General features: G+C 39.4%; 1 protein-coding gene across 3 annotated transcripts in view; it reads left to right on the top strand.

Moving 5' to 3' along the window:
• The window catches only part of LOC127446734 (chromodomain-helicase-DNA-binding protein 3-like), an 83,099-nt gene that overhangs the window by 14,925 nt on the left and 40,205 nt on the right, over positions 1 to 27,969 (top strand). For 2 of the 3 annotated variants that reach the window (XM_051707904.1, XM_051707883.1), the window contains exons 10-26: positions 9,028 to 9,231; positions 9,322 to 9,539; positions 9,661 to 9,792; positions 10,347 to 10,437; positions 10,700 to 10,891; positions 12,795 to 12,836; positions 15,113 to 15,313; positions 15,530 to 15,667; positions 16,527 to 16,648; positions 17,900 to 18,073; positions 18,912 to 19,053; positions 19,313 to 19,444; positions 20,236 to 20,353; positions 22,600 to 22,724; positions 24,665 to 24,896; positions 25,164 to 25,333; positions 25,924 to 26,101. In XM_051707904.1, coding sequence (XP_051563864.1) covers positions 9,028 to 9,231; positions 9,322 to 9,539; positions 9,661 to 9,792; positions 10,347 to 10,437; positions 10,700 to 10,891; positions 12,795 to 12,836; positions 15,113 to 15,313; positions 15,530 to 15,667; positions 16,527 to 16,648; positions 17,900 to 18,073; positions 18,912 to 19,053; positions 19,313 to 19,444; positions 20,236 to 20,353; positions 22,600 to 22,724; positions 24,665 to 24,896; positions 25,164 to 25,333; positions 25,924 to 26,101 — 2,611 coding nt within the window. The remainder of the gene's footprint in view (positions 1 to 9,027; positions 9,232 to 9,321; positions 9,540 to 9,660; positions 9,793 to 10,346; positions 10,438 to 10,699; positions 10,892 to 12,794; positions 12,837 to 15,112; positions 15,314 to 15,529; positions 15,668 to 16,526; positions 16,649 to 17,899; positions 18,074 to 18,911; positions 19,054 to 19,312; positions 19,445 to 20,235; positions 20,354 to 22,599; positions 22,725 to 24,664; positions 24,897 to 25,163; positions 25,334 to 25,923; positions 26,102 to 27,969) is intronic. The other variant, XM_051707893.1, reaches the window with a different exon arrangement.

The raw sequence follows: 27,969 nt of genomic DNA, 5'->3' as shown, positions 1-27,969 counted from the left end.
GAATGGGTGCCAAAATTTGGAAGCTCCAAAATCCACATTTTGGGTGAACTATCCCTTTAACCTGCAAACCTAGTTTGCCTGGTTCAGCTGAACCTGGTTCAGCTCAAACTGGTGTTGACTTATTTTTGGTTGAGTTGAGATAAGTTTAGTTTTGTTGAGTTTATATAATTGGATTTGGATTGAGTTCATATAATTTGAATCAGGTTGAGATGAGATACATTTAGTTGCGTTTAGTTGAGATTAATTTAATCGAGTTGAATTTAGATATACTGAGTTGAGCTAATGTTCTATCTTGAGCTAATGTTTTTTTTTTTTGCTATTAACATTTTTATTGATTATTATGTGAAACGTGGAATAAATAAAACATATACACACAGAATCAACTTAACTCCCATTATTTTCCCCTCCCCCTCCCCAACCCCACCCTGTCCCTCAAAAAAATATCCCTGTGGTCAAAGCCTAAATTACACCATACACACATATAAACAAACAAACAAAAGAAAATATTTGAGAAAATAAAAAAATATAAAAATCAACAAACAAAGAGAAGAGAAAGAATTCCACAAAGAATAGAATTTACAATTACCACCACAATTCTGTTTCTCTCCACATGGTCCTCACTGAGAGCCCTCCAGAAAGGCCAAATACCTGTCCCATTTCTTACCATACACATCTAATTTACCAAGCTGTTTATATGACATCTTTTCAAATTCCACAACCCTGCCCAATTCAGTGAACCATTCTTGAAATGGAGCACCAATTGACTTCCATCCTCTAAGAATGATCTGTCTGCCAATCATTACACTCGTTTGGACCCAGCTTTTTGTATATTTGTCACCTACTTTAATGACCGCCCCATCACCCAATATACATAGTCTTGGACAGAATTAAATTTGAGGATCTAAACCTCACAGATAAAATTCTGAACTCTTAACAAGAATTATTTTATCTTAGCACAGAACCACAGAGCATGGGCTATGTCTCCATCCTATGACATCGCCAGCAGGTAGATGTGTCTTTTAAACCAAGCCTAAACAATCCAGAGGGAGTTCAGTAGAAACAATGCAAAATCTTAAACTGAACAAGGTGTACCCTTGCATCCCTTGACATAGTTCTAAATTTTTAAATTCTTTCCCACTCCCCATCCTCCAATACCAAGTTCAAATCTCTTTCCCATAACCTCTTAAGAGCTGTTAAGGCCCATCACCAAGACTCTGAATCAATGAGGAATAATACACTGATGCTTCATGCCCCTTTCCAAAGGCTGTGAGCACCATACAGAGGGTGTCTGCAGCTTTAGGGGGCTGTGTACTACCACCAAAAATAGTACAAAGTAGATGGTGCAACTGTAAATACCTGAAAAATTGAGACCTAGAAATCCCAAATTGCTGGGTTATTTTTTTCAAATGGTCTCAAAACTCCATTTTATAAAGGTCACCAAGAGTAGCAACACCCCTCTCCATCCATTTTTTCCAGCAAAAGGGGGACTTGTTAATACATAATTTGGGGTTCAGCCAAATGCTTGAGGAAACATTTAGGTAAGTGTCAAAATTGAACATACGGGAAAACTTTGTCCATACTGAATGTAAGTGTGAAATAATAGGATGCATTTTTACTTCACTAGGCAATTTAAAAGAAAGACAATTCATTTTTATAACATTGACCTTCCCTGCCATAGACAAATGTAGTGAAGCCCACCTATCCATATCACACAAGAACCTTTTCATTAATGGGTCAGAATGAACTTGAACTAAATCTCTCAAATTTGCTGGAAATAAAATGCCTAAATACCTAATGCCTTGCATGGGCCATTGGAAGGCACCAGGTTGTAAAGCTGTGGCAGGACAATATGCTGTCAGAGCAAGAGCTTCCGATTTAGACCAATTCACCCTATATCCTGAAAATTTGGAGAAAAAAATTATAATTCGAAATTATAATATTATCATAAGAACTATGACCATGTATAAATCCCACTTGATCTGTATGTATAATAGATGTAATTACTCTGCTTAATCAATTAGCCAGAATTTTAGACAATATTTTTACATCTAACTGGATCAGGGAAATTGGACAATAACTTTACATTAATTTGGGTCTTTATCTTTTTTAAGAATGAGACTGATCAGGGCTTGCGTCATGGTTGGCGGTAGTTCACCTTTCTTTGGAGCCAGTTCTGTGACATAAGATCTAAAAAATTATGATCTAAAAACCATCTGGCCCCGGTGCCTTACCTGTTGGCAAGGCTTTAATTACCTCAACAAGCTCCTCCAAAGTAATATCTGAGTCAAGAATGTCTTTTTTTTTTTCTCCCCAATTTGGAATGCCCAATACTCCACCTAAGTCCTCATGGTGGCATAGTGACTGGCCTCAATCCGGGTTTTGGAGGACGAATCTCAGTTGCTTCTGCGTCTGAGACCGTCAACCCGCGCATCTTATCACGTGGCATGTTGAGCGTGTTACCGCGGAGACATAGCATGTGTGGAGGCTTCACGCCATCCACCGCAGCATCCACGCACAACTCACTACGTGCCTCACCGAGAGCGAACCACATTTTAGCGACCATGAGGAGGTTACCCCATGTGACTCTACCCTCCCTAGCAACCGGGCCAATTTGGCTGTTTAGGAGACCTGGCTGGAGTCACTCAGCATGCCTTGGGATTCGAACTCACGAACTCCAGGGGTGGTAGTCAGCGTCTTTACTCGCTGAGCTACCCAGGCCCCCAAGAAAGTCTTTTTGATCATTCATCAATTTATGAAGTTCTAATGGCTCTACGAAGTTGCTAATATCCTTATCGGTAGACATGGACATGGAACTATAAAGATGGAAATAGAATTCTTTAAAGGCTTTATTAATATCTGTGCAGAATTAAATATTTTGCCTCCAGAAGACTTCACTGAAGGAATGGTGGAATAAAACTCTCTCTGTTTTATGTATCTGGCAAGAAGTCTCCCTGCCTTTTCCCCTGACTCAAAATATGTCTGTCTTGCCCTGAATAACCAAAACTCTACCTTCTTTGACAAAATAGTATTGTGCCTATACAGCCAGCTCTGTAATGCCATTGGATGACATTTGGCACTTTAGCTCTGTTTCAGTGGTTTTAATACTCTTTACCAATTCTATGAATTCATGTGCTTTGATCTTTTTAATGAATGAGGCATATTGTATGATCTGCCCCATAAGAACTGCCTTAAGTGCCTCCCATGCCACGCCCACAGAGGACACTGAGTACCAATTGGTTTCTATATAAGCATTAACTTCAATCTTTAACATTTGTTGAAATTCTGGGTCCTGTAGAAGGGATGTATTAAAGTACCATATAGATGATTTTCTTTTCTCTACATGCGGCAACATCTCTAAACACACCAAAGCATGATCTGAAACTAAAATGTTCACAATTGTGCAGTCAGTGGCAGATGGAATAAGTGACTTAGATAATATATATATATATATATATATATATATATATATATATATATATATATATATATATATATATATATTCTAGAGTAAATTTTATGAACTGATAAAAAATCCCAGATTGATTCAGAAATCTCCAAACATCTGTTAGACCAAGATTTTTACACATCTTCTATAGTGTCAATATTGCTCTAAAGGGTCTACACACCTTTGCATCACTATGATCAAGGACCGGATCCATTAAAAGATTGAAGTCTCCACCAAAACCATATCATGGAGGATCCCAGCTGCTTGTAGCTTTCCCTCAAGATCTATAAAAAAGTTCTGATCATTAGCATTGGGTGCATAAATATTAGCCAAAATCAGATTTTGCCTCTGTATTTCAGCCAAAACAATAATGATTCTTCCTAAATTATCTTTAATCTGTTTGAGACATTTAAATTGTAAATGTTAACTTATTCTCTTACTTGAACCAGCACTACAAAACACATGCCAACCCCATGCCCTGCCAAGTTTTTCAGCTACCTGAGTAGAAAGTTGCATTTCTTGACAGAACACTATATAAAATTTATTACGCTTAAGAAAAGATACAACCTTCCTTATTTTTATAGGGTGCCCCAGCCCATTAACATTCGATGTCGAGAGAAACATTTTACCTAAATTAAAGTGTGACATATTGACATGCATAGAAAAATTGTGTACCCATGGCTAAATTATATAGACCACTATCCAACATTGATGTAACCATAACATCCTTAATAGCCCACAGAACAGAAAAAATTGCACCTCAACCTTGTGCATAACAGTCCCAACTGGTGTCCATCGCTCTGAAATCTGACAGTCCATGCACGCTCACAAGACTTTCCGTGACACTAATGCTATCAGATTGCTCAAGTCTAGTCAAGTCAAGATTTTTACATATATATGTACATTGGTGGCCAAAAGTTTGGAATAATGTACAGATTTTGCTCATATGGAAAAAGATTGGTACTTTTATTCACCAAAGTGGCATTCAGCTGTTCACAATGTATAGTCAGGACATGAAAAATCACTAATACTAAAAAAAATTTCAGAACTTCTTAAACTACTTCAAAGAGTTCTCATCAAAAAATCCTCCATGTGCAGCAATGACAGCTTTGCAGATCCTTGGCATTCTAGCTGTCAGTTTGTCCAGATACTCAGGTGACATTTCACCCCACACTTCCTGTAGCACTTGCCATAGATGTGGTTGTCTTGTCGGGCACTTTTCACGCACCTTACAGTCTAGCTGATCCCACAAAAGCTCAATGGGGTTAAGATCCATAACACTCTTTTCCAATTCTCTGTTGTCCAGTGTCTGTGTTTCTTTGCCCACTCTAACATTTTTGATTTTCTGTTTCAAAAGTGGCTTTTTCTTTGCAATTCTTCCCATAAGGCCTGCACCCCTGAGTCTTCTCTTTACTGTTGTACATGAAACTGGTGTTGAGCAGGTAGAATTCAATGAAGCTGTCAGCTGAGGACATGTGAGGTGTCTATTTCTCAAACTAGAGACTCTGATGTACTTATCCTCTTGTTTAGTTGTACATCTGGCCTTCCACATCTCTTTCTGTCCTTGATAGAGACAGTTGTCCTTTGTCTTTGAAGACTGTATTGTACACTTTTGCATGATATCTTCAGTTTTTTGGCAATTTCAAGCATTGTTTAGCCTTCATTCCTCAAAACAATGATTGACATGAGTTTCTAGAGAAAGCTGTTTCTTTTTTTGCCATTTTTGACCTAATATTGACCTTAAGACAAACAGCTTTCAGCTGTTTGATATATTGGCAAGTGATTTTCTAGTACCAAATTAGCAATTTAGCATGATTACTCAAGAATAAGGTGTTGGAGTGATGGCTGCTGGAAATGGGGCCTGTCTAGATTTGATCAAAAATGACTTTTTTCAAGTAGTGATGGTGCTGTTTTTTACATCAGTAATGTCCTGACTATACTTTGTGATCAGTTTTCATCACTTTGGTAAATTAAAGTACCAATTTACTTCTGAAACAGCAAAATCTGTACATTATTCCAAACTTTTGGCCACCAGTGTATATATATGTATTTTGTTTTCTTAACATAAACCGTGCCCTTAAATTGTTCATAAATAAGTTCAATAAAATAAAAAAAATAAAATACTTCCCTGTAAACAATAACATCGAACCCACAACGTGAATGTAACGTTTGAGGAGAGGTTGGGCAAGAGAGCAGGATCTAAACACAGTTACTTTTAATGGAAAAAACAAACCAAGAACCAAGACACTAGAAACATAAGAACTGAACAAACCATTACAGCCTAGTACAGACAAGAACTGACAATGAACAGAGGAAAACACAGGAATTAAATACACAGAGACTAATGAACAAACAAGGAACACCTGGGACTAATGAACACAAGAACCAATGAACAAAGACAAGGAAAAGAACTCCAAAACCCATAATCAAACGAAAGACACGAAGTGAACAATAAACAAACATAGCGACCCCTGGTGGTCGCCAGGGTAATCCTTACAGAGCCTCCCATCTAAGGAGCGGCTCCTTAAGCTCCTTAACACATATAAAAACAAAATTAGTTCCTGGGAGGAGCAGGAGGCGGAAGCTCAGGGGCAGAGCCACAGGAGGTGGAAGCTCAGGGGCGGAGCCACAGGAGGCGGAGGTTCAGGAGGAGGAGGAGCCGCAGGTGGCGAAGCCGCAAGAGGCAGAGCCACAGAAGGCTCAGGAGATGGAGCTACAAGAGGCAAGGGCTCAGAGGTTATGACAGCTGTGGACTCAGAGGGCTCAGAGGTCAGAGCAGCTGAGGACTCTGAGAGCAAGGCACTAGGGGACTCAGAGAGCAAGGCAATAGGGAACTCAGAGAGCAAGGCGCTAGGGGACTCAGAGAGCAAGGCACTGGGGGACTCAGATGGCAAGGCCATAGGGGACACAGAGAGCAAGGCACTAGGGGACTCAGAGAGCAAGGCACTAGGGGACTCAGAGAGCAAGGCACTAGGGGATTCAGATAGCAGGGCACTAGGAGAGTCATAGAGCAAGGCACTAGGGGATTTAGAAAGCAAGGCACTAAGGGGCAAGGTACAAAGGAAGTTAGAGAGCATAGTACTGGGAAACAGCAATGGGAAACAAGGCACTGGGAAGCATGGAAAAGGGAAGCATAGCACTAGGGAGCAAGGCACTAGGGAGCAAGGCAGCTGGGAACTCAGAGGTCTCAGAGGCCAGGGAAGCTGAGGATTCAAGGGACAGAGCCATGGGAAACTCAAGGGGCGGATCTATGGGAAACTCAAGGGGCGGAGCCATGTGAGTCTCGAGGGACGAGGCCGCAGGAGGTGGAGACTCAGGGGACTTGGAGAGCTGGTCAGACTGGTAGCAAGTGTCTGATGGGTGCTGGTTTCCTGGCTGAGCAACAGACTGGTGGCTGGTGTCTGACAGGTTTTGGCCACAGAACTGAGCAACAGACTAATCGACGGCTGCTGGGGACTGGACAGGATCGTCAATGGTCACAGAGGACTGGACAGACTCATTGACAGCCTCAGGAAACTGAACAGACTTGATAACTACAGGGAATAGGACAGGCTCGTCGACAGCCTCAGGAAACTGGACAGACTCAATGACTACAGGGGAAAGGACAGGCTCGTCGACAGCCTCAGGGAACTGGACAGGATCGCCGACAGCCTCAGGGAACTGGACAGGCTCGTCAACAGCCTCAGCGACAGCCTCAGGAACTGGACAGGCTCGTCGACAGCCTTAGGGAACTGGACAGGCTCGTTGACAGCCTCCATGGCTGGGAGCACTGGCAACGACTAGGGAACGGCCCCCATGGCCGGGAGTGCTGGTAGCGACTGGGGAACAGCCTCTGTGGCCGTGAGCGCTGGCAGCGACTGGGGAACGGCCTCCGTGGCCGGGAGCACTGGCAGAGACTGGAGAATGGCCCCCGTGGCCGGGAGCGCTGGCAGGAAAATGGCCTCCGTGGCTGTGAGCGCTGGCAGCGGCATGGGAATGACCTTCCATGGGAATAACGTGTTGTGGACTTTGAGACTGGGCAAGCATCAAAGATTGTTAAAACACATTATTAAACGCTGTGCCCAAAACACATTATACGGGTGAGTGTAATGTCGTGGAAATGTTATAAATGTAAATATTTGCCTTAGAACCCACCAGTCAATGGAAACAATTATGTCACAGTGGCAAACTTCATTACCAAATTGTTTTAAATTCAGGACAGTCATATATTGAGCCGAGAGTGTTTATGTCCATTAAATCATACAATGAACCATAGTGTCAGAAGAACTTGTTTTGACATACAACAAAAAGAAAAAGAAAAGATTGCAGGTTACTGGTTTCACTACGTCACTTCCCACAACTCAGAAACACTGGAATGGACAGCAGCAATTAACTAATCTGACCACCAAAGACAACAATCTTAATCTGTATGTACAAGGCAAATGTATGTAAACATGGCAGTCATCCCTTAATATATTGTTTTAAACAGACACTGCACCCTAACATTAGAAATTTAAAACAGGCAGAGCATAACACAAGAAGGACATGATTGCCAAATCACCACTTCATAGCCTCAGATTAACCAGAAACAATGACCTAGTATCAATAACACAGATTTTTAATAAACATATCAATTTACCTTTACTGGAACAAAAAATCTACGCATCTCTCCTTGCGAATGAATATCTCTGTCACATTGTTGTAAAAGTCGCCCACTTGTGTAAGTTTTGATAGCCTCTTTTTCTCAATCTTTAATTGAAATTAACTTTGCCAAATCAGCGTAGGTTGTCGATGCTTACACTTTATCCATTTTAACACTTAATAATGCATTAGTTACATGAACTTGGACGTGTTGACGCAAAACAAAACTCTAGCCTATCAGATAGCGTGACTGAAGGAAAGAGCTTCTGATTGGTTTACTCATTATGGTAAGCATGCTTACCATGGTCATTTAAAGTAGCGGGTGTGATTCAATTTGAATGAACGTATAATGTTGAATGAAAGGGTGGTAAACAATGCTTTGAATCGAAGTCAGAGAAAGCATAACATAAAGTGCTTGTACCTGAGGGTGGTGCCAAAGCGAATAAATGAATAACTGTCTGTGCTGCTCAACTGAGATGAAAGATGATGAATTTGAACAAAAACAGTTGTTTATATTAACAATTGTATTTAAATAATTCATAGTGTCATTTTTCTTTTCACTCTTCTGTTAGGTAAGCTCTGCTTACCCTGCTTATATGGATGGCACATCCCTGATATATAGTATATATAGACTATATATATATATAGAGAGAGAGAGAGAGAGATAGAGAGAGAGAGAGAGATAGACATAGATATATATTATATTCAATGTATGTCACCTGCATCTTGTTCTGATCAAACTGATTTATTTGATGTAGTTTAACTGATATGTAGGGAGAGTGAACATATTATTTTTTATTCAAATTGGGTGAACTTGGTTTTCCATTTTATCATTAATACTTCCCTGAATCCTTTCATCAGTGCTTATAAGAAAATACAAATACAGAAGAGTTTTTGATGTCTTTCCAGTGGGAATCTTTTGATGAGATCTGATTTGCTTTCTTCCACTGTCTGTCTGTAAGTGTCCACCAATCAAAGGGCGAGTGCAGAAGATTCTGCACTGGCAATGGGGTGAACCCCCACCACCTGTACCTGTCCCTCCACCCCCAGATGCGCCCCCTGATGCCCCACCCCTTCCACCCATGAAGGGCCGTCCAGAGAGAGAGTTCTTTGTGAAGCTGGCGGGACAGTCCTACTGGCACTGTACCTGGATTACAGAACTACAGGTGAGAGAGTGACACAGATAGAGTAAGCGAAGTAGATATGATAAAATAAGTGCACCAAAGACTTTCTTTCTCCATTCATCCATCCTCCAGCTGGAGATCTTCCACTCTGTGATGTTCCGGAACTATCAGAGGAAAACAGACATGGATGAGCCGCCCAGTCTTGACTACGGCTCTGGAGGAGAGGATGATACAGGAAAGAGTGAGAAGCGGAGGGCCAAAGACCCTCAATATGCCATCCTGGAGGAGAAGTACTATCGCTATGGCATCAAGCCAGAGTGGATGATGTTGCACAGGATAATCAACCACAGGTGTGTGTGTGTGTGTTTGTGTGATAAAAAACATTACATATACTGATCATTCTCACTTTCATCATATTAGCATGTCTGCTGAAGGGTGTGTGTGTGTGTGTGTGTGTGTGTGTGTGCGCAGCGTGGATAAAAAGGGGAACTACCACTACCTGGTTAAATGGAGAGATCTGACCTATGACCAGTGTACTTGGGAGAGAGACGATCTGGACATCCCTGAGTTTGCAGTGCACAAAGCTGCCTACTGGAGACACAGGTCCAGTTATGGGTTGTATACATAAATAAAAATAATTCATTACATTTATTCAAACACTCAAAGCATTTTAAAGAGAGAGTGGGGGAATCTCCTCAACCACCACCAGTGTGCATGATGCGATGGCAGCCATAGGCAGATGCCCACCTAAGACCAGCTATCAGTGGAGAGTGTTCTGCAGTGTGACATTTTGTTCTACTTCTAAAACTATTTTAAACAACATTTTCCTATTTCTGGATACTTATGCATGCATAATGATATTATGACATTAACTGAATGACTACATGAAATATTTGTACTGCTAAAAATTAATCTGTCACAGTACGGCTGTTTAAGTGAACTGCAAAGAAAAGACATGATTACAATTGTGAATAACTTGTTGACCAGTTGCCTGAATAAAATTAAAATATACTTTCCATTGTACATTATAACTGTTACATTATAATTGTACATTTAATTTAATTTCTGTTTGTAGAATATCTTAATTTTTCTAGCAGTGGATTTGAATTATGGAGTAAGCATTAAAATAAAAAAAGAAATGCTTTTATCTCTCAAAGGGAGGAAGTGATGAAGGAAGACCCAGAGAAGCCGAGGAAGATGAGGAAGAGAGAGGAGAATGATGAAGCTCCAGGCACCCCTGTTAATGATGTTTGTGTCAACCTTGCCTTTCTGCAATGTTATCCATTAATTCTTTCCGGTCTTCACGTTCACTACTGATGACTTTGCCTTGTCCACATAATATTGGAGACATTTTAAAGATTTTCTTAAAGATTTCACTTCCTCTGATACCTGTTCTTTCATTCATCATTTGACACCTGCTTTCCAGCACCAAGTTCTCAGCAATAAAGCTTGTGGTGGATATAGGACCACCCTTCTCTCTGCCTTTTCTCATCTATTCCTTTTCCTCCAGCCTACAATCAAATATGAGGAGCAGCCGGACTTTGTGACAGAGACTGGAGGGACGCTGCACCTCTACCAGCTCGAAGGGTTGAACTGGCTGCGGTTCTCCTGGGCTCAGGGCACTGACACCATCCTGGCTGATGAAATGGGCTTGGGCAAGACCATCCAGACTATCGTCTTTCTCTACTCACTGTTTAAAGAGGTCTGTGTGTCAGTATATCGAAATACTTCTTTTCATGATATTGTATCAATACTGTAGATCCTTGTGTCGATTTATTTATTTGTCCATGCATACATTTCTACATGTTCTACAGTTAGATAATGAAGAAGTAGGTCTTCTAAATCAGGGGTTTTCAAACTGGGGTCTGGGAACCCATAGGGGGCTGCTAGGGGGTGCTAGAGTTTCTGTGAAAAATATTGGTGAAAAAAGTGTAAATGTTACAATTTAAAATAAATAAATAAAAATAAAAAGTTAACAGTTGAAGGGATAGTTCACCTAAAAATGAAAATTCTCTCATTTACTCACCCTCATGCCATACCAGATGTGTATGACTTTCTTTCTTCTGCAGAACACAAATGAAGATTTTTAGAATAATTTTTCAGCTCTGTTGGTCCTCACAATGCAAGTGAATGGTGACCAGAACTCAGAAGGTCCAAAAATGACATAAATGAGACAAAAGTAATCCATACAACTCCAGTGTTTAAATCCATATCTTCTGAAGCATTATGATAGGATATGATATGAAAATGGACATAAATATTGATCTGCTTCTCACCCACACGTATCATATCGCACATGAATTTAACCACTGGAGTCATTTGGATTACTTTTATACTGCCTTTTGGACCTTCACAGTTCTGGTCACCATTCACTTGCATTGAGAGGACCAACAGAGCTGAGATATTCTTCTAAAAATCTTTTTGTGTTCTGCAGATGAAAGAAAGTCATACATGTCTGACATGGCATGAGGAAATGAGTAAATGATGAGAACATTTTCATTTTTGGGTGAACTAGCCATTTAATAGTTAGAATAGTTAACATTTACCAAATTTGACATTATAACAGTTTAATTCTGTTATAATAAGACTGGTCGAAAATCATGAGATTACCAGTAATTGTGATTATTCTGTTGACAGCCCTACTTTCTAACAATAAGAAATAAAAACATATCTTCATACTGTATAGTTTTGTGAAACATGCTTCTAACATTGCTCTAATAGTGCAGAAAATACATATTGTCAACTAAATACAAGTAAATATTTTCCAGATAATATTTTAATAATTATTTTAGGCTTTAGTACAATAATAATATAAACTGCAATTATTTAATTTTGCATTTTGCAATTTTAAATTTTCAGTTTAAATTTAATTTAACAACAAGTTGGGAACTGTTTTCGTGACCACGCTAGGCGCACAAGAAATGTGTGCTATGTCTTATCTAATTTTCGTGAGAGAGCTAATTCTAAGCACAATTTTCATGCCAAACCACAAGTGGGCGTTGGTTGGAGTGTTTGCTCTATCTGTGGGTGTGTGCGCACAAACTGTGAGTGTATATTGTATGTAAATGAAGTGCTGCAAAGCGCAATTTGCTAATTTCCTGAGAAATAGGTCATTGCGCTAAGACGGTTAAGGATTAGGTCGGATTTCAGTGCAAAGTTTAAACTCAGTTCCTATATTTGCAGTTTGGAGATTTCACCAGCAGGTGGTAGGGCTGTAACAGTATACAAAATTCATGGTTTGGTATGTACCTCAGTTTTGGGGCTCACGGTTCGGTATGGTTTCGGTACAGCAAGGAAAACGAATCTTTCTTTAAATTATTTATTTTGAAAACACAGTGGCTGATGGGCAACAGTTCTTAATTTGAAGGCTCATTTATACACGACTGTACTATTTCTTCAACGAAATTACAATATGAAACTTAAGAGTTTCTTATATGCACATTGTATAAAAACAAATAATAATAAAAGTAAAAACAAAAGTGCATTTATAATTATTGTAACAAAAGTTAAGACATTAGCAGTGTAGATTTCTGTGTCTTTTGCCTTTCAGCTCACCGCTTGTTCTTATCACTCAATTTTCTTTTTCTTTTTTTTTTTTTCTTCAGGAAAATCAAAATGTCCACATTATCAGAGGAGAGGGCAGATCTGTGAGCATTGACAATGTCCCCTGCTGGACAATAACAGCGTGTGATTGTTTATATAGAGTGGGTACTACAGAATTGCTGAAATGCGTTCTTGTAGGAACTTTATAACGGGGCTCAAGCACGTTAAGCAGATGCTTAAATCCTGTGTTTTCGACGACTGAGTATGGTCGCATGTCTACAGCAATAAATACTCCTATTGCATTCGTTATCGCTTTAGCTCTGTCTGAGCTTGCAGCAAAAGGCTGCTTGAATGCCATTCCGAGACTTGCACACGCTGTTTATGCTTTGCTCCCGTAAGCTCAAGAAACATGTGGATGATGTTGCTGTAAATGAGTCATAATGTTAGATGTGCTTCCTGAGACATGCCCGACTTCGGTGAAACAGAGCCGACACACAGCCTTCATCCTTTTCACTACTCGTTGCCCAGTATTACTATAGTTTACTGTGAAACATATTGTTCCCAAACAACAGATTTTAGAGATGGCGGTGGGTCTTCAATCTCTGGCTTATTTAAGACTGACATATTTATATTTTGTTTAGTTCCATCAAAGTTGGGGAAAATAGCGAGCTAGCTAGTATAAACTTCACATGTATTTATCTGATCCACCGTTTCTAGTATACCATGTGGCGCTCTGTTCTGTTAAGTTTTGGTTCCGTGCGGTTCCATGTTGCTCTGCAATATTTTTTTCATTTTAGTTCCACATGGTTTGTGGTGTTCGTTATATGTTGTTTTAATATTGGTTTCATGCATACTAAGGTATGTAATCATTTGTGTGACTGCGTGTACCATACCTAAGGCCCTGCATCCGTTCGGTTCGTACCATGGTACATACATGTACCATTGCTGGCATAGCAAGTGGTAATAAAGTTCATGTCCAAACTCTGAAAATATCTGAGATTTGTGTTAAACTATCTATAGGTCATGGTTTATTTTTCAATTATTATGTTTAAATTTACAATTGTATTTATAATCTAATTTGTATTAATATTTTTGTCACTTGTTGTCATAGACAGGTTTTTAAGTCACCAGAAAAGAGGCCGTTGGAAGAAGATAAAATGTGGTTACATAGGATTTTTTGACCACTTTGTTATTTTGATTATGTTTTCATTTAGTTTGAAGTGTCATTTGAATTTAGAAATATTTTTGGTAAAATTTTTGTGTGTTTCCAAAAATGAATGTAATTTTTAAAAGGACCGGTAGAAGTGACGTGCGTGCAAAAATCAACAGCCTAATCTGAAAGGCTGATAAAATGTTAATACTAGCCATGACTTGTGTCACTTGATCAATTTGATTAATAAAACGTACATTCTCAATCATTTAACGGAGCGTACAGTACATCCAAATCGTGACGAGAATCACATTTTCCATGCGTATAAAAAGAACATGTCACTGTCATAGAAACAGGCCTGACATTTAACAATCATGCAGTTAATGCACAAAAGAACGTAAGTCCAAAAATGGTCTATTCTTCTAATTTATTGCATACAGTCCATTTACACTGCCAACTTGTTATGAATGTGCTGTCTTTGTTTATATCGCTGATGCTTGAGGGAATGGACTATATAAGAGGACGCAGATGCTGCAATAACCGGAGAAGAACCTCAGAATTAAATTGCACTTGACCCAGCCCATTAGCGCTGTGCGCACGCAATTTTGGCAAACCCACTTTTGCCTAGACTTAGCGCATGCTTGCATGAAAATACCACAACTTCATAGCCATGCCCACTGACTTCGCGTGTATGATTTTTCACTTAGCACTAGCGCTCTTAAAATAGAGCCTGTTGTCTTTATAAAATCATGCTTGCTATTTTTCTCACACATTATAAATTATTATTTATACATAATCAGAAATAGTATATATATATATATATATATATATATATATATAGCTGCCTTTTTATTTCAGAAAGGGGTCCCTCATGAGGAGATTATCATATCTGGGGGTCCTTGGCAACAAAAAGTTTAAAAACCCCTGTTTTAAATAAGCACAAACTGAGACCATTGATTTTCAGTGTGGTGAGAGTCATTACAATGACTTGGAAATGCTTGTTCTTTAGCGCATATAGCGCAGTTCAATTGTTATCCATTTATGATATTTTGATGCTTTGCGATGTACTGAATCATTGCATATGTTGCACGATGAGTATCCTATCGTGAGGCAGTTGGCAGTCCTTGAGCGCATGTTCCAAATGCTCTCTCTTTCTCTTCATCTTCCACTCTCTTTCTCTCTGTCTGTCCTCATGTCTCTCTTCCATTTCTTTCTGCTGTCTTTCTCCAGGGTCACACTAAAGGGCCGTTCCTGGTAAGTGCACCGCTCTCCACAATCATTAACTGGGAAAGAGAGTTTGAGATGTGGGCCCCCAACTTCTACGTGGTCACTTACACCGGAGACAAGGACAGCCGTGCCATCATCCGTGAGAATGAGTTCTCCTTTGAAGACACAGCGGTGAAGGGAGGAAAGAAGGCCTTCAAATTACGGGTGAGGAGAAGAGGAGAGCTGGAAAGGAGGGAATGGTTAGTGGTTGGAGTAAAGAGGAAAATACAGAGCAGAAGTAAGAGAAAGAACATGTCAGCAGGAGAGAAAGAGTCACAGAACATTAGAAGAAAAAGGACATTTATTGGTGTATTAAGAATAAACTTAACATGAATGACTTCTACCGCATCTCTCTCTCTTTCTGCTCATCATCCCATCCAGAGAGAAGCTCCCACTAAATTCCACGTGTTGCTGACATCCTATGAGCTGGTGACCATAGACCAGAACGTTCTCAAGTTCATCGACTGGGCCTGTCTGGTGGTGGATGAAGCCCACCGCCTCAAAAACAACCAGTCCAAGGTACACAGGCTTTGTGTGTTTCAATGTAAAACATGTTTTGTCACATAACCTAAAAAAAAAATAAAAAATCACAAAAAAAGGTGCTGGTAACATCTAAATTAACTGGTTTCATAAGTATTACAGTTGGTCAAAAATATTATTTAAAATGCCTGAATCAACCTGACTACATGAGGTTACACCAATGAAAGTTCATTTTAAAATAAGGTAAACATTGAGGGGATCTTTTCTGTTTTCTGTCCAGAATATTTGTGTGTGTGCGTTTGAATGAATGAATGAATGAACATTGCATTTATATAGCGCTTTTCTGACACTACACTCGCTTTACACAGTGAACAGGGGACTCTCCTCAACCACCACCAGTGTGCAGCATTGATGGCAGCCATAGTGCGCCAGTACGCTCACCACACACCAGCTATTGGTGGAGAGGAGAGAGTGGAGTGATAGAGCCAATTAATGGATGGGGATTTTTAGGAAGCCATGATTGATAAGGGCCAATGGGGGGAATTTGGCCAGGACACCAGGGTTACACCCCTACTCTTTTTTCGAGAAGTGTCATGGGATTTTTAATGACTACAGAGAGTCAGGACCTCGGTTTAACGTCTCATCCGAAGGACAGTGCCTTTTTACAGTATAGTGTCCCCATTACTATTCTGGGGCATTAGGACCTGCACAGTCTGCAGGGTGAGCACCCCCTGCTGGACTCCCTAATACCTCTTCGATATGTTAAATATTTTATGGGTGGCAAGTGCTACTCATTTTGGTTTCATGCCAAACATTTCTCTGAGGAAAATGTATCTCTTAAAAATTCCCAATTGATTCATAATGAAATAAGATAACATTTGTTGTTGTGGTGTGTTAGTTTTTCAGGAGACTGAATGATTACAAGATTGACCATAAGCTGCTGCTAACAGGAACTCCACTGCAGAACAACCTGGAGGAACTTTTCCATCTGCTCAACTTCCTGACACCCAACCGCTTCAAGTATAAACACACTTGAAAACACACTCATTCATTTAAACTAGGGCTGTCTATTTAATGCATTTATTTAGTGCAATCAGTTATCAATCAATTATAAATAATGCATTAAAAAATTAATGCAATTTATCATGCCATCAAATTTCATATATGTAAATTCCATAATAATTAATGTTCCTACCTTCGGAGCAATTCAAGGTTAATGCAGTAGGGGGCTGTCAGCACTCCAGCTGGACAAGCAACACGCAGGCAGCATCAGGGCAGCATACAGCCTTTCAAAGATGATGCACTTTTGCGCTCAATGACAACTCGATTGAACACAAAAGAATGCAGGGCTCTCTAAAGACGGTGTTTCAAAGTTTCAAACTATGTTTAACTTGACACAGCGTCCTAAAATCACAGTCCTAGAGATGCAGAAATCTAGTACGACACAACCCAACCCAACCAAAATGAGATGCTCCAAAACATAGACCAACAATTAAAAATAGAGCAAAGGGATGTAGGCCAATAAACCTTATTTACAGTAGTGCAATCTTTGATTTTTAACAGGAATGAAAAAGAAGCTGTGAGGTATAGGCTTACCGTCTCTTCCATGGCAAGCATGGTATGAAGCTGTATATAGCTCCTAAATCACATCTGATTTTCCTCAATTCATGTTGTCTGGAGTTTTTGGTCTACTGAATGTTCGTGGAAAGATATTTTTATCAATGTTTTGTCTGCGTAATAATCCAAAAACACTTTAAACCGCAGTACAGCCCAATGAAGAGACTGTGCGTCTATTCCTCACAGACTTGTTGTTATTCCCGTCAACAAAACAAAGATGGCGCTGCTGTGAAAATGGTCTATAATAGGGTTATGTTCAATGATATGGAAATAAAACAATGTTTTCACTTTTAAAGCCATTTTTGCGTAATCTAAATGCTTTATCATGCAATATGATGTAATGTGTTGAATGATCTGATTTATAATATTTATGAGGCCTTATTTATTTGGATTTAATTATTCTAAATTACCATTATTTGGGGGCCTTTCTCAGTTAATAAAATATTGGTATGCAATGAATTCGATTAATTGATCAGCACATCATGTAATTAATTCACTTGGAAATTCTAGTTGTTTGACAGCCCTAATTTAAACAGCTGAAGGATTGAGGCACACACACATTTGAACAAACAGTATTCACACATATTAAATCACACATACAGTACTTTCTAAGTAACAGTTATTCCCCTTAAAATCCCTTTCCCTGTCCTTCAGTAATCTAGAGGGTTTTTTAGAGGAGTTTGCAGACATCTCCAAAGAGGACCAGATCAAGAAGCTGCACGACTTGCTTGGGCCGCACATGCTCCGGAGACTGAAAGCTGACGTGTTTAAGAACATGCCGGCCAAAACTGAGCTGATCGTGCGAGTGGAGCTAAGCCCCATGCAAAAGTAAGAGGCAAATATAAAAATGACTTCCTGTGTCAGGGGCCATTTTATTGATTTAAGGGGATAAATCAAAGAAAAAAAATTAACATTTATGAAAATGTATATGAAAATGTATTTTTTCCAAGTTATGAAATTAGTTTACCAGCTTGAATTTTGTTTGATTTATTTAAAAAGACTGAATTCAATTTTGATTAATAATCTTTACCAGCGGGGGGGCCTGGGTAGCTCAGCGAGTATTGACACTGACCACCACCCCTGGAGTCACGAGTTCGAATCCAGGGCATGCTAAGTGACTCCAGCCAGGTCTCCTAAGCAACCAAATGGGCCCGGTTGCTAGGGAGGGTAGAGTCACATGTGGTAACCTCCTCGTGGTCACGATTAGTGGTTCTCGCTCTCAACAGGGCGCGTGGTAAGTTGTGCGTGGATCGCGGAGAGTAGCATGAGCCTCCACATGCTGTGAGTCTCCACGGTGTCATGCACAGAGAGCCATGTGATAAGATGCGCGGATTGACAGTCTCAGAAGCGGAGGCAACTGAGACTTGTCCTCTGCCACCCGGATTGAGGTAAGTAACCGCGCCACCACGAGGGCCTACTAAGTAGTGGGAATTGGGCATAAAAATAGGGATAAAATTAGACAAAAATAAAAATAATAATAACCTATACCAGCCTTATATGTGGAAAATAATTTTATAAGATATAGTAAGAGTGAAGTGATGTGAACCCAAAGATAGAGATGGGTAAGAAAAGAAGCTAGAAGGATATAGAACAATGAAGAATCTATAGAAAGAGAGAGGACATATGTTTAAGATTTTCTCCTGTGTTTGTGTGTGCCTCTAAACAGAAAATACTACAAGTTCATTCTCACTCGTAATTTTGAGGCGCTGAACTCAAAGGGAGGAGGAAACCAGGTGTCTTTGCTCAACATAATGATGGACCTGAAAAAGTGCTGCAACCACCCCTACCTCTTCCCTGTTGCTTCTGCTGTAAGATATCTCTCTGACAGCTTCCTGAAAATGTTATCAAGTGGTGATCTATCTTATGCAGGGTCAAATACTGCCATCTGCTGTCAGAAAATGTGGTTCAAACTAAATTTCATTGTGGAGGTGTCTGATTGTTGTGTTTGTTGTTTCAGATAACGTTAGCAAATGTGCAGGTGTTTGACTGGGCTTTTTGTTGTATAGATATGTACTGTAGGTATGTATGCAGTAGTGTTTTGCTAAAGTGTGTGTTTGTGTCTGACAGGAAGCTCCAAAAACACTGAGTGGAGCTTATGAAGGTGTAGGTCTCACGAAGGCCTCTGGGAAACTCATGCTGCTGCAGAAAATGCTCAGAAAGTTGAAAGAACAAGGCCACAGAGTGCTGGTGTTCTCTCAGGTGCTTACACAGGCAAACACACACACGCACATGGGGAGACTGGGGATAGTTGTCATACTTTTTAACTCATGAATATTTCTCAGGGTAGTTTTAGTTTTGAGAGTCAGTTTCTTTGTAGACACATACCTTAAAGTCTTTAAGTATTGGCTACAAAAAAGCTTTTGATCATATAGCCTTGGAAAAAAGACACATTTAACTGAACAAAAGTTGACCCAAGAGGGTGGCATGTTGTCACACAATATGGGGTAAGTTGTCTCAATGAGAACCTGCCATTAAATAGGCTATTATTGATTTTTTTAGCAAAACGTTTACAGTACTTAAACAGTAAAACAATTATGAAACTTCACACAATTCATGAAACAGCAAAAAATTAATAATTCTAAAAAACTTTCTATTTCACTGCAGTTTTTAACTAGGTGTTTGAAACCAAAATGCAAAACCACTGCTAGAGAAAGCAAGCATTGGCATACTTTTGTCTCAAAAACTGATAATTATTGAGTTAAAGCCCTTGTGACAAGTTCCCTGTCTGACAACTAGCCCAAGTGCGCCCCACGTGGCAAGCCATGTGTCTTTGGAAATGAAATTTTATTTAAATTATACATTTTGCCTATGAGTTATTTAATATGGCTGTGCCGAATAGTTAGACTTTAATGTGACATTTGGATGTCTGCAATGCAGGGCACAAATTTGTGTGATTTGATCAGACGTGGCATTTTCTCTAAAAAGTTTGAGAACCATTGTGTTCTCAACATGTATCATACTTAAACTTACACACTCTGTTTCCTCCTCAGATGACCAAGATGCTGGATTTGCTGGAGGATTTCCTGGATAATGAGGGTTATAAATATGAGCGAATTGATGGAGGCATCACTGGAGCTCTCAGACAGGAAGCTATTGACAGATTCAATGGTAAGAACAGCTCACCACATATAGACATGTTGTAAATAAATAATCAGTATTCTGTATTGCATTTCACTTGTGTGTTATATCAGGGTCGGATAGAACTAATAATTATCTTGAGTCTTTTGAACGTGAGATTTTTATTAGCTTTTTCTTTGTCGCAATGTCTCTGTTCTCCTTTCAATCCAAATACTGATGATGTGTGTTTTGTGGATTTGGAGAGACCATCTTTCATTATTTCTTGGAGTGTGTACAACTCAATCCTCTCTTTGAGTTATGGAGTTGTTGTTGTTTTTTTTAAATTTGGAGAAAAGTTTACAGCAGATGCTTTGATTTTTGGGCCATGTTATAATACAATTCAGAATAAAATGTCAGTTGATTCATTTTATTGTTGGGAAAGCAAAACTTGCCATTTAAAATAAATAATATAAAAAAAAAAAACTAAGAACAGATATTATTAGATATGTATTGTACCGGGAAGAAGCCTCACTATATCCTGGCCAAGATGGCCAGCCAAAAAAAGTTACAAATAACATAATTAAAAACAAAAATTAAAAACAAATTGATTAAGTGTAGGAGCATCAGAAGCACAATGCAAACCAACACATATACTGTAAATAATTTAAAAAAAAATTACAAATTGATCAATCTTTCTCCAGTACTTGAATAACAGATTTAAAAGTAGGCTACTCAATGGCACCAAGTCTTTTAACTTTAAATCTGTTTGAAGAGTATACCAATCAGAGGGAGCAGCATAAGCGCCTGTCCCCAATTCAGTTTGAGCCGATGAACCAGAAAGAATTTTTAATTTCTGAGAACGGAGAGAAATCATCCCAGCACTTTTCTGTTGAATGAGGCGGAAAAGGTGCGATGGTAGAAGACCTAGAATGGATTTGTAAATTATCAAATACCAGTGCATAACTCGATTATACAAGTGATGAGTGGTTGTTTTACAATTCATTATAAATCTTATTGCAACATGGTAAAAAAGTGTCTAAAGAGTGTAAAATGTAGGAGGGTGCAGACTTATACAAAACATCCCCATGGTCAAGCACTAGCAGAAAAGTGGCAGAGACAAGCTTCTCTCTCTCTAATATGAATTGTAAAAATGATTCATCAAGTATGATACCAAGATTTTTATAATCTGATACAAACCCTGCAATGTACACAGAGGTGCAAGATTGATTTCTGAGTTCTTAGAATTAGAGGGACAAAAAACATAGATTTGGTTTTGTCAGCATTCAAAACAAATTCAACACTATAAAGCAAATATGAACAATGTCAAAAGCTGATTGAAATTGACTCAGAGTTTGATGTTTAGTAGGAGCACTTCTGTAAATGATAGTGTCATCTGCATAAAAATGAAAACTGGAGTTCTGAATGTTAAGATCAAGGCAATTAATATAAATAGCAAATAGGAGCGGCCCCAAAACAGATCCCTGGGGAACACCCTTAGTAACCTGGATCAGTAGTTAGAACATTGTTTTCTTCCATGTAAATATTTTTTAAAACAGAGTAGAGTATTATCAAATAGACTTTTAAGTATATGTCATGGCCTACTGGGTCAAGAGCCTTTGACAAATCTATGAAAAGGGATGCACAGTAGTATCCTTTATTAAGAGACTCAATAATATAATTTAATACTTTTAAAGCTGTTGTAGTAGTACTGTGTTTTTTTTCCGGAAACCTGATTGATTATCAGATAAAATATTGTTTGTGGATATATAACACGTCAACTGTTCACAGACAAGGGATTCCAAGATGATTGAAATAATGCATAGCTTAGAAATTGGTCTATCATTATTTAAAGTAGGATCACCTTCTTTCAGCAAAGGAACAACAAAAGCTGATTTCCAAATTATTATATTAGTGTCAAGTAATCTAAGAGACTTATAAACCTCAGAAATGGCAAGCCTACTAAAGCTAAAATTATTATTCCTTTAATGCCTATCTGCAGAATAATAGCTAATGTTGGGTCTATTAAAACAATCAAGTATTTGAACCTTGTCCCAATATGGTCAAGGCAATATACAGTACCTATGTTTAAAGCATTTTATAAGATTAAAAATAGAAGCATTGTTGATATCTTTTTTATTGTGGAGGAGGGAGATTTAATATTTGCTATATTGTGGTGTTGAGGTTGATGGAATGTCTTTTTCAATCAACTTCAACACCACAATCAATTGTGTGTCTTAGTGATGCATTAATCTGTGTAATATGTTAAACTGACTGAATAAAGTTCTTCTGTCTCTCAGCTCCTGGAGCGTGTCAGTTTTGTTTTCTTCTCTCTACACGAGCGGGTGGTCTGGGCATCAACTTGGCCACTGCAGACACAGTCATCATCTTTGACTCTGACTGGAATCCTCACAATGACATTCAGGTTGCAAAACTACACAATATACACAATACAGGAGGATGGTGTAATACAGTCCACAGCACATTTGCTCTACATTTGTGACACTTGACAGTTCTGTCCTGGATTTTTCTTTGTTCAGACAGGCAACAAAAAACAGATTTTTTGGTGTATCTGACTTAAATCTGTGCAGTTGTTTGTAGTCTCAACAGCAAAAAAACACATACAAATCTGATTTTTACAAACCTGATCCAGACCACAAAAATATGTGTTGAATATCAGATGTTCAAAAATGAATTTCTGATTCTTTCAGTTCAGATTTCAATTCATTTTTTCATCCTTCGAGATGCAACATTATTATAACGTCAAACACAAAAGAGCAGTAATGTCTGCAGCTGTCTGCATTCACTCATTTACGCTCATATGCAACACTCACTAGGCGTTGTATGGTGAAAGAGTGAACCGTTTCACAGCATATGCATGACTGTGTAAATTCAGTAATGCATGTGATGTGCCTCGTGAGTTCAGCACCGCAGTGAGATGTTATAAATGGGTATGAAAAGAGGCAAACTTTCAGTTTTACATCCTCTCTTTCAACTACAACAGCTACTCACATACTGCATGGGTCTGTTCCGAAACCTAGTGTGCTGCCTCCTGCCTACATAGGCAGCTGCCTATATTGACAGCATCCTAACTGAAATGGAGCCTCATAAAAGACAGATTTGGAACGCTCTACAGTATATTGGCAGCAACTCTGCGCGCAATGCCTCATAATTTATTCCTCATAACTCATAATTCAATACAGGTGATGCAAGAGGAACAACGCAATGCCCTAATGAGCATAAATACATATAGACATATACACAAATTTTTTTTGGTAAAAGGGTCAGTTTTCTGTCTTTTTTTTAATTGTTTTTTTTTCTCCTTTTGATCCCCAATTTGGAATGCCCAATTCCCAATGCGCTCTAAGTCCTCGTGGTGGTGTAGTGACGCGCCTCAAACCGCGTGGTGGAGGACGAATCTCACTTGCCTCCACGTCTGAGACCGTCAATCTACGCATCTTATCACGTGGCTTGTTGAGCGCGTTACCGCGAAGACATAGCGCGTGTGGAGGCTTCACGCTATTCTCCATGGCATCCACACACAACTCACCACTTGCCCCACCGAGAGCAAACCACATTATAGCGACCACGAGGAGGTTACCCCATGTGACTCTACCCTCCCTATGCACCTATGATGCCTTAAAATTCTTCCTCTACGTTCTCACAGTCAGTGTTTGGGATTGACAACCGTATTTACTTACAGGTTTGAGTCTTGAAATGTTCTGTTCATATAAAAGCTTACGGTAGCAGTTCGAATGCTGTCTGTATGAACGAACAACCGAAGTCACAGCCGTATTCTAGCAGCTGTAACCATAGTGACAGTGACTAAAAGATGGCAGTTGTGACTTTGGTTGTTCATTCATACAGCAGCATTCGAACTGCTACTGTACGCTGTTGTATGTACAGGAAATTGCAAGTTCGGTTATAGAATGTGGTTGTCACACTCGTAAATAACCGTCCTGTGTGTGAACGCAGCTGTATTAAGCACTCAAAACAGGTCTGACAACCGTATTCTGCTGCTGTTTTAAAGTGGCCAGTGTCTCTTAGTATCATGCTCATGCATAAGCGATTACCATTGCAATCAATGTAGATATTCAGAATATCAACTAGACTGTCTGAACAAACAGATCCGATTTCTTCATTTGCAAAATAACAGTGTGACTGGCATTGAAAAACAAATCACATTTATGTGCTGTGTATTTTGCCCCCTAGTGGACAGTTTGAGTGAAAACGTATGAAACTCAGAATAGCATCTTTGAGGTTTTGAACGTAAACGTGTTTTAGGAAGCTCAACCTAGCAGTTTCTAAGTCAAATTGAATCTTCTCTCCTTCTCTATCTCTTTTCTTTGTCTCTCTCTCCCTCAGGCCTTTAGCCGAGCTCACCGCATTGGTCAGGCCAACAAGGTGATGATCTATCGTTTTGTGACTCGGGCCTCTGTTGAGGAACGAATCACCCAGGTGGCCAAGAGGAAGATGATGCTCACACATCTGGTGGTGCGACCTGGTCTGGGCTCAAAAGCTGGATCCATGTCCAAACAAGAGCTGGACGACATCCTCAAGTTTGGCACTGAGGAGCTTTTCAAGGATGAGATTGAAGGTGAGCTTGATTAGATAAATTAGAGAGATTGTTAGAAATTAATGAACCAATAAATCAACAAATGAATAATTGAATAATACAGTCAACAAATGAATATTTTTGTTTCAATGTTAAAGCTGAAATTTCTAACCATGACACTCAGAGTCAAACCTTCCTCAGAATAGTTTTTTTTTTTTTTATCTCACATCATTTTTGGGTTGTGCCAAAGATCTCCACTCTGAATGACAGAGAATCTCATAAGGTTCTCCATATATTTCTGTTATGCAGCAGGGGACAATAAGGACGAAGACAGCAGTGTAATTCACTATGACAACGCCGCCATCGAGCGTCTGCTTGACCGCAGCCAGGATGCCACGGATGACTCCGACATGCAGAACATGAACGAGTATCTCAGCTCCTTCAAGGTGGCGCAGTACACCGTCAGAGAGGACGACAAGGTGGGAGAGCGAGAGGATAAACTAAGGATTATTAATTATTTGAGGGGTGTCAATGAGTGGGACTGTAAAGTAATTTGAAATGTTACACAAATGAAATAGTTTCACCAATAATTCAGCAATTGCTCAGAAGTTGCTCTCTCATTATTTATGAGACTTAATGGTTTTTCTCAGTTTTCTCATGTTTAAGAATCAACTTTGTCTCAGAGTTTTGTCTCTTCATTTCTTAGGAGATAAAAAAAACTGACATACTGTATTTGGCAGTTGTTCAAATACAGTGAGCTATAATTATAAAAAAATAAAGCAATGATCAATCAAATTAATGTGAAAAGCATTGCTAAGATCATTTGGTCTTGAAAGAATTTGATGAGAAATATTTGAGTTCATATTGAAATCTTGGACATTTGATTGCAGACTTTGGTATCTTGGCATATAAGAGTACAGTTTGTGACATTGTTCAGATTTCTTCTCCTCTCAGGAAACAAATCTGAGAGGCAGGAGACTCCCATTTAATCTCATTGGTGTCTAGGAGAAACAATTAAGATATTAAAGTGACCTCCATCGTAAGTTATTTTTCTAATGGTTGTGTACAGATCGAGGAGATCGAGAGAGAGATCATTAAGCAGGAAGAGAACGTGGATCCTGATTACTGGGAGAAACTCTTGAGGCATCACTATGAGCAGCAGCAGGAAGATCTGGCCCGCAATCTCGGCAAAGGAAAGAGAGTCCGCAAACAAGTCAACTACAATGACGCAGCCCAAGAGGACCAAGGTAGAGTCCAATGCTATCTAGTTTTTAGGGGGCTTTAAATATGATGCATTCTTGCGTTTGAAAACAGCTCGACGGAGTGCAACAAAAAGTAACAGAATGCTGGGGTCCCAAAACTCTTTTTTTAAAAATTGTAAAAATGTTGTCTTAACACAATGCTTTTGGTGGGACGCTCAAAAGACAGCATGAGACATGATGCAATGGCCAATGACGTCTGAATGTGTATGGTGGTAGCAGCAGTGCTGTAAAGGGGATGAATTTAAAGATGCAACTTCTCTGAGAGGGTTTTACTGTGTAAACTGTCCAACAGCTCAAGCACAGCACGCTGTCAACATGCTAATTATAGCAACGCTGGCAAAAAAATTAAAACAAAAATAGATAAACTAGTCCAGTGGTTCTCAACTTTTTGTTTTGTTTCATGACCCAAATTTTACATTGGATCTCAAGAGGCGACCCAACATAGTTAAAAACGTAATCTGTATCTAATGTAGCTTGGGTCCAGACTTTAAAGTACTTGCCCTTATATTTACAGTGAAATGCCATACAAGCACAGGTAAAACCATGGATGGCTCCTCATAACTGTGGTTAGGTCAGTTTTGCCAGTCTTTCTAATAATAATAAAAATATAGTATTTGTTATGAAAAAAAAAAATGTCTAATACATTTAGAAATGTACATTACAATTGTCAGGTGTAAAAATGGGCTTTATTGTAAACAAAACAAAAACTACCCCGAAGGGGAAAAACACAGTCCAGGGCAACAAACCAGAGGATGAGCTGAGCTGAAGAGGGAAGCACCTTGGGCCACGTGGTTCCAAGCCAAATGGACAGAGACCAGCTGGGGAACTGGAATGAGGCCTCCAAACAAAGAACAGACAGGGAAAAACAGACTGGACACCTTTAACAGGAAACACATCACAATATATTCCACAACAAACTAGCACAAGACAGAGAACACAGGGAGATTAAATAGAGGGAGAAATGAGGAGGGTAACGAGATGGGGCAGGTGAATCAAATGAACTAATAACCAGGTAACAAGGGGGTGGTGGGGTTTGGACGTGAGACAGGAGAGCAAATGGCAAACAAACCTGACAGAAGCCACGTGCTCACAATGACAAGACAGTAGAGCACATGGCAACAAAACCATCATTGGCCATGTGCTCAAACAAAAAACGAGACAAGACAGAGGAGCGCATGGCAAGAGACTCGAACCCGAAGCCATGCGCTCACAAAGATGAGACATGGAGCATGAGTGTCTGGATCCTGACCCAGAAACTAAACCGAACAAGACCGAAGAGTCAGGATCCAGACACCATGCTCCGACCATGAAAACAGACTAGACTAGACTAGAAGAGCGCGCGGCAAGAAAATAACAATCGAAGCCGTGCGCTCACACAGAGACATGGAACATAGGTGTCAGGGTCCTGTCACCACAATAAACATGACTGACAATGTGACAGGATCCTGACAACAATTGCCACAGTTGTAATAAAAATGAGGTCTAATAGATTGTACTTAATAGATTTTAAATGAAACTATAACATTTTTGTCAAAATATCACAGTTACCGTTACTACTGTAAAATCGTGAACATTTTAGTAAGGGTGATGATGTTTAATTTGTAAATCCTTTATTTTGGCGCATGGCACAATGATGTATCTTTTCCTCAGTGCTGTTTAGCATGATGGGGCTATCTACTGTTTGAGAGGTTTGACTTCCTCCAAAGCACTTTAAACAAAAAATTCTCACTAGAATTCATACGAGTCACATCAGTCTGTGGTCTGCGCATCGATATCAAGGGAAGCCGGTTGACGTGCACGCACCTGAGAGACAGCTGGTTAGGTTAGAGCAGAGCAGATCGTTGGCGTGAGTG

Source organism: Myxocyprinus asiaticus, chromosome 1, assembly GCF_019703515.2.
Source record: "Myxocyprinus asiaticus isolate MX2 ecotype Aquarium Trade chromosome 1, UBuf_Myxa_2, whole genome shotgun sequence".
Classification (NCBI taxonomy): domain Eukaryota; kingdom Metazoa; phylum Chordata; class Actinopteri; order Cypriniformes; family Catostomidae; genus Myxocyprinus; species Myxocyprinus asiaticus.
This window is presented reverse-complemented; position numbering and strand designations above follow the sequence as displayed.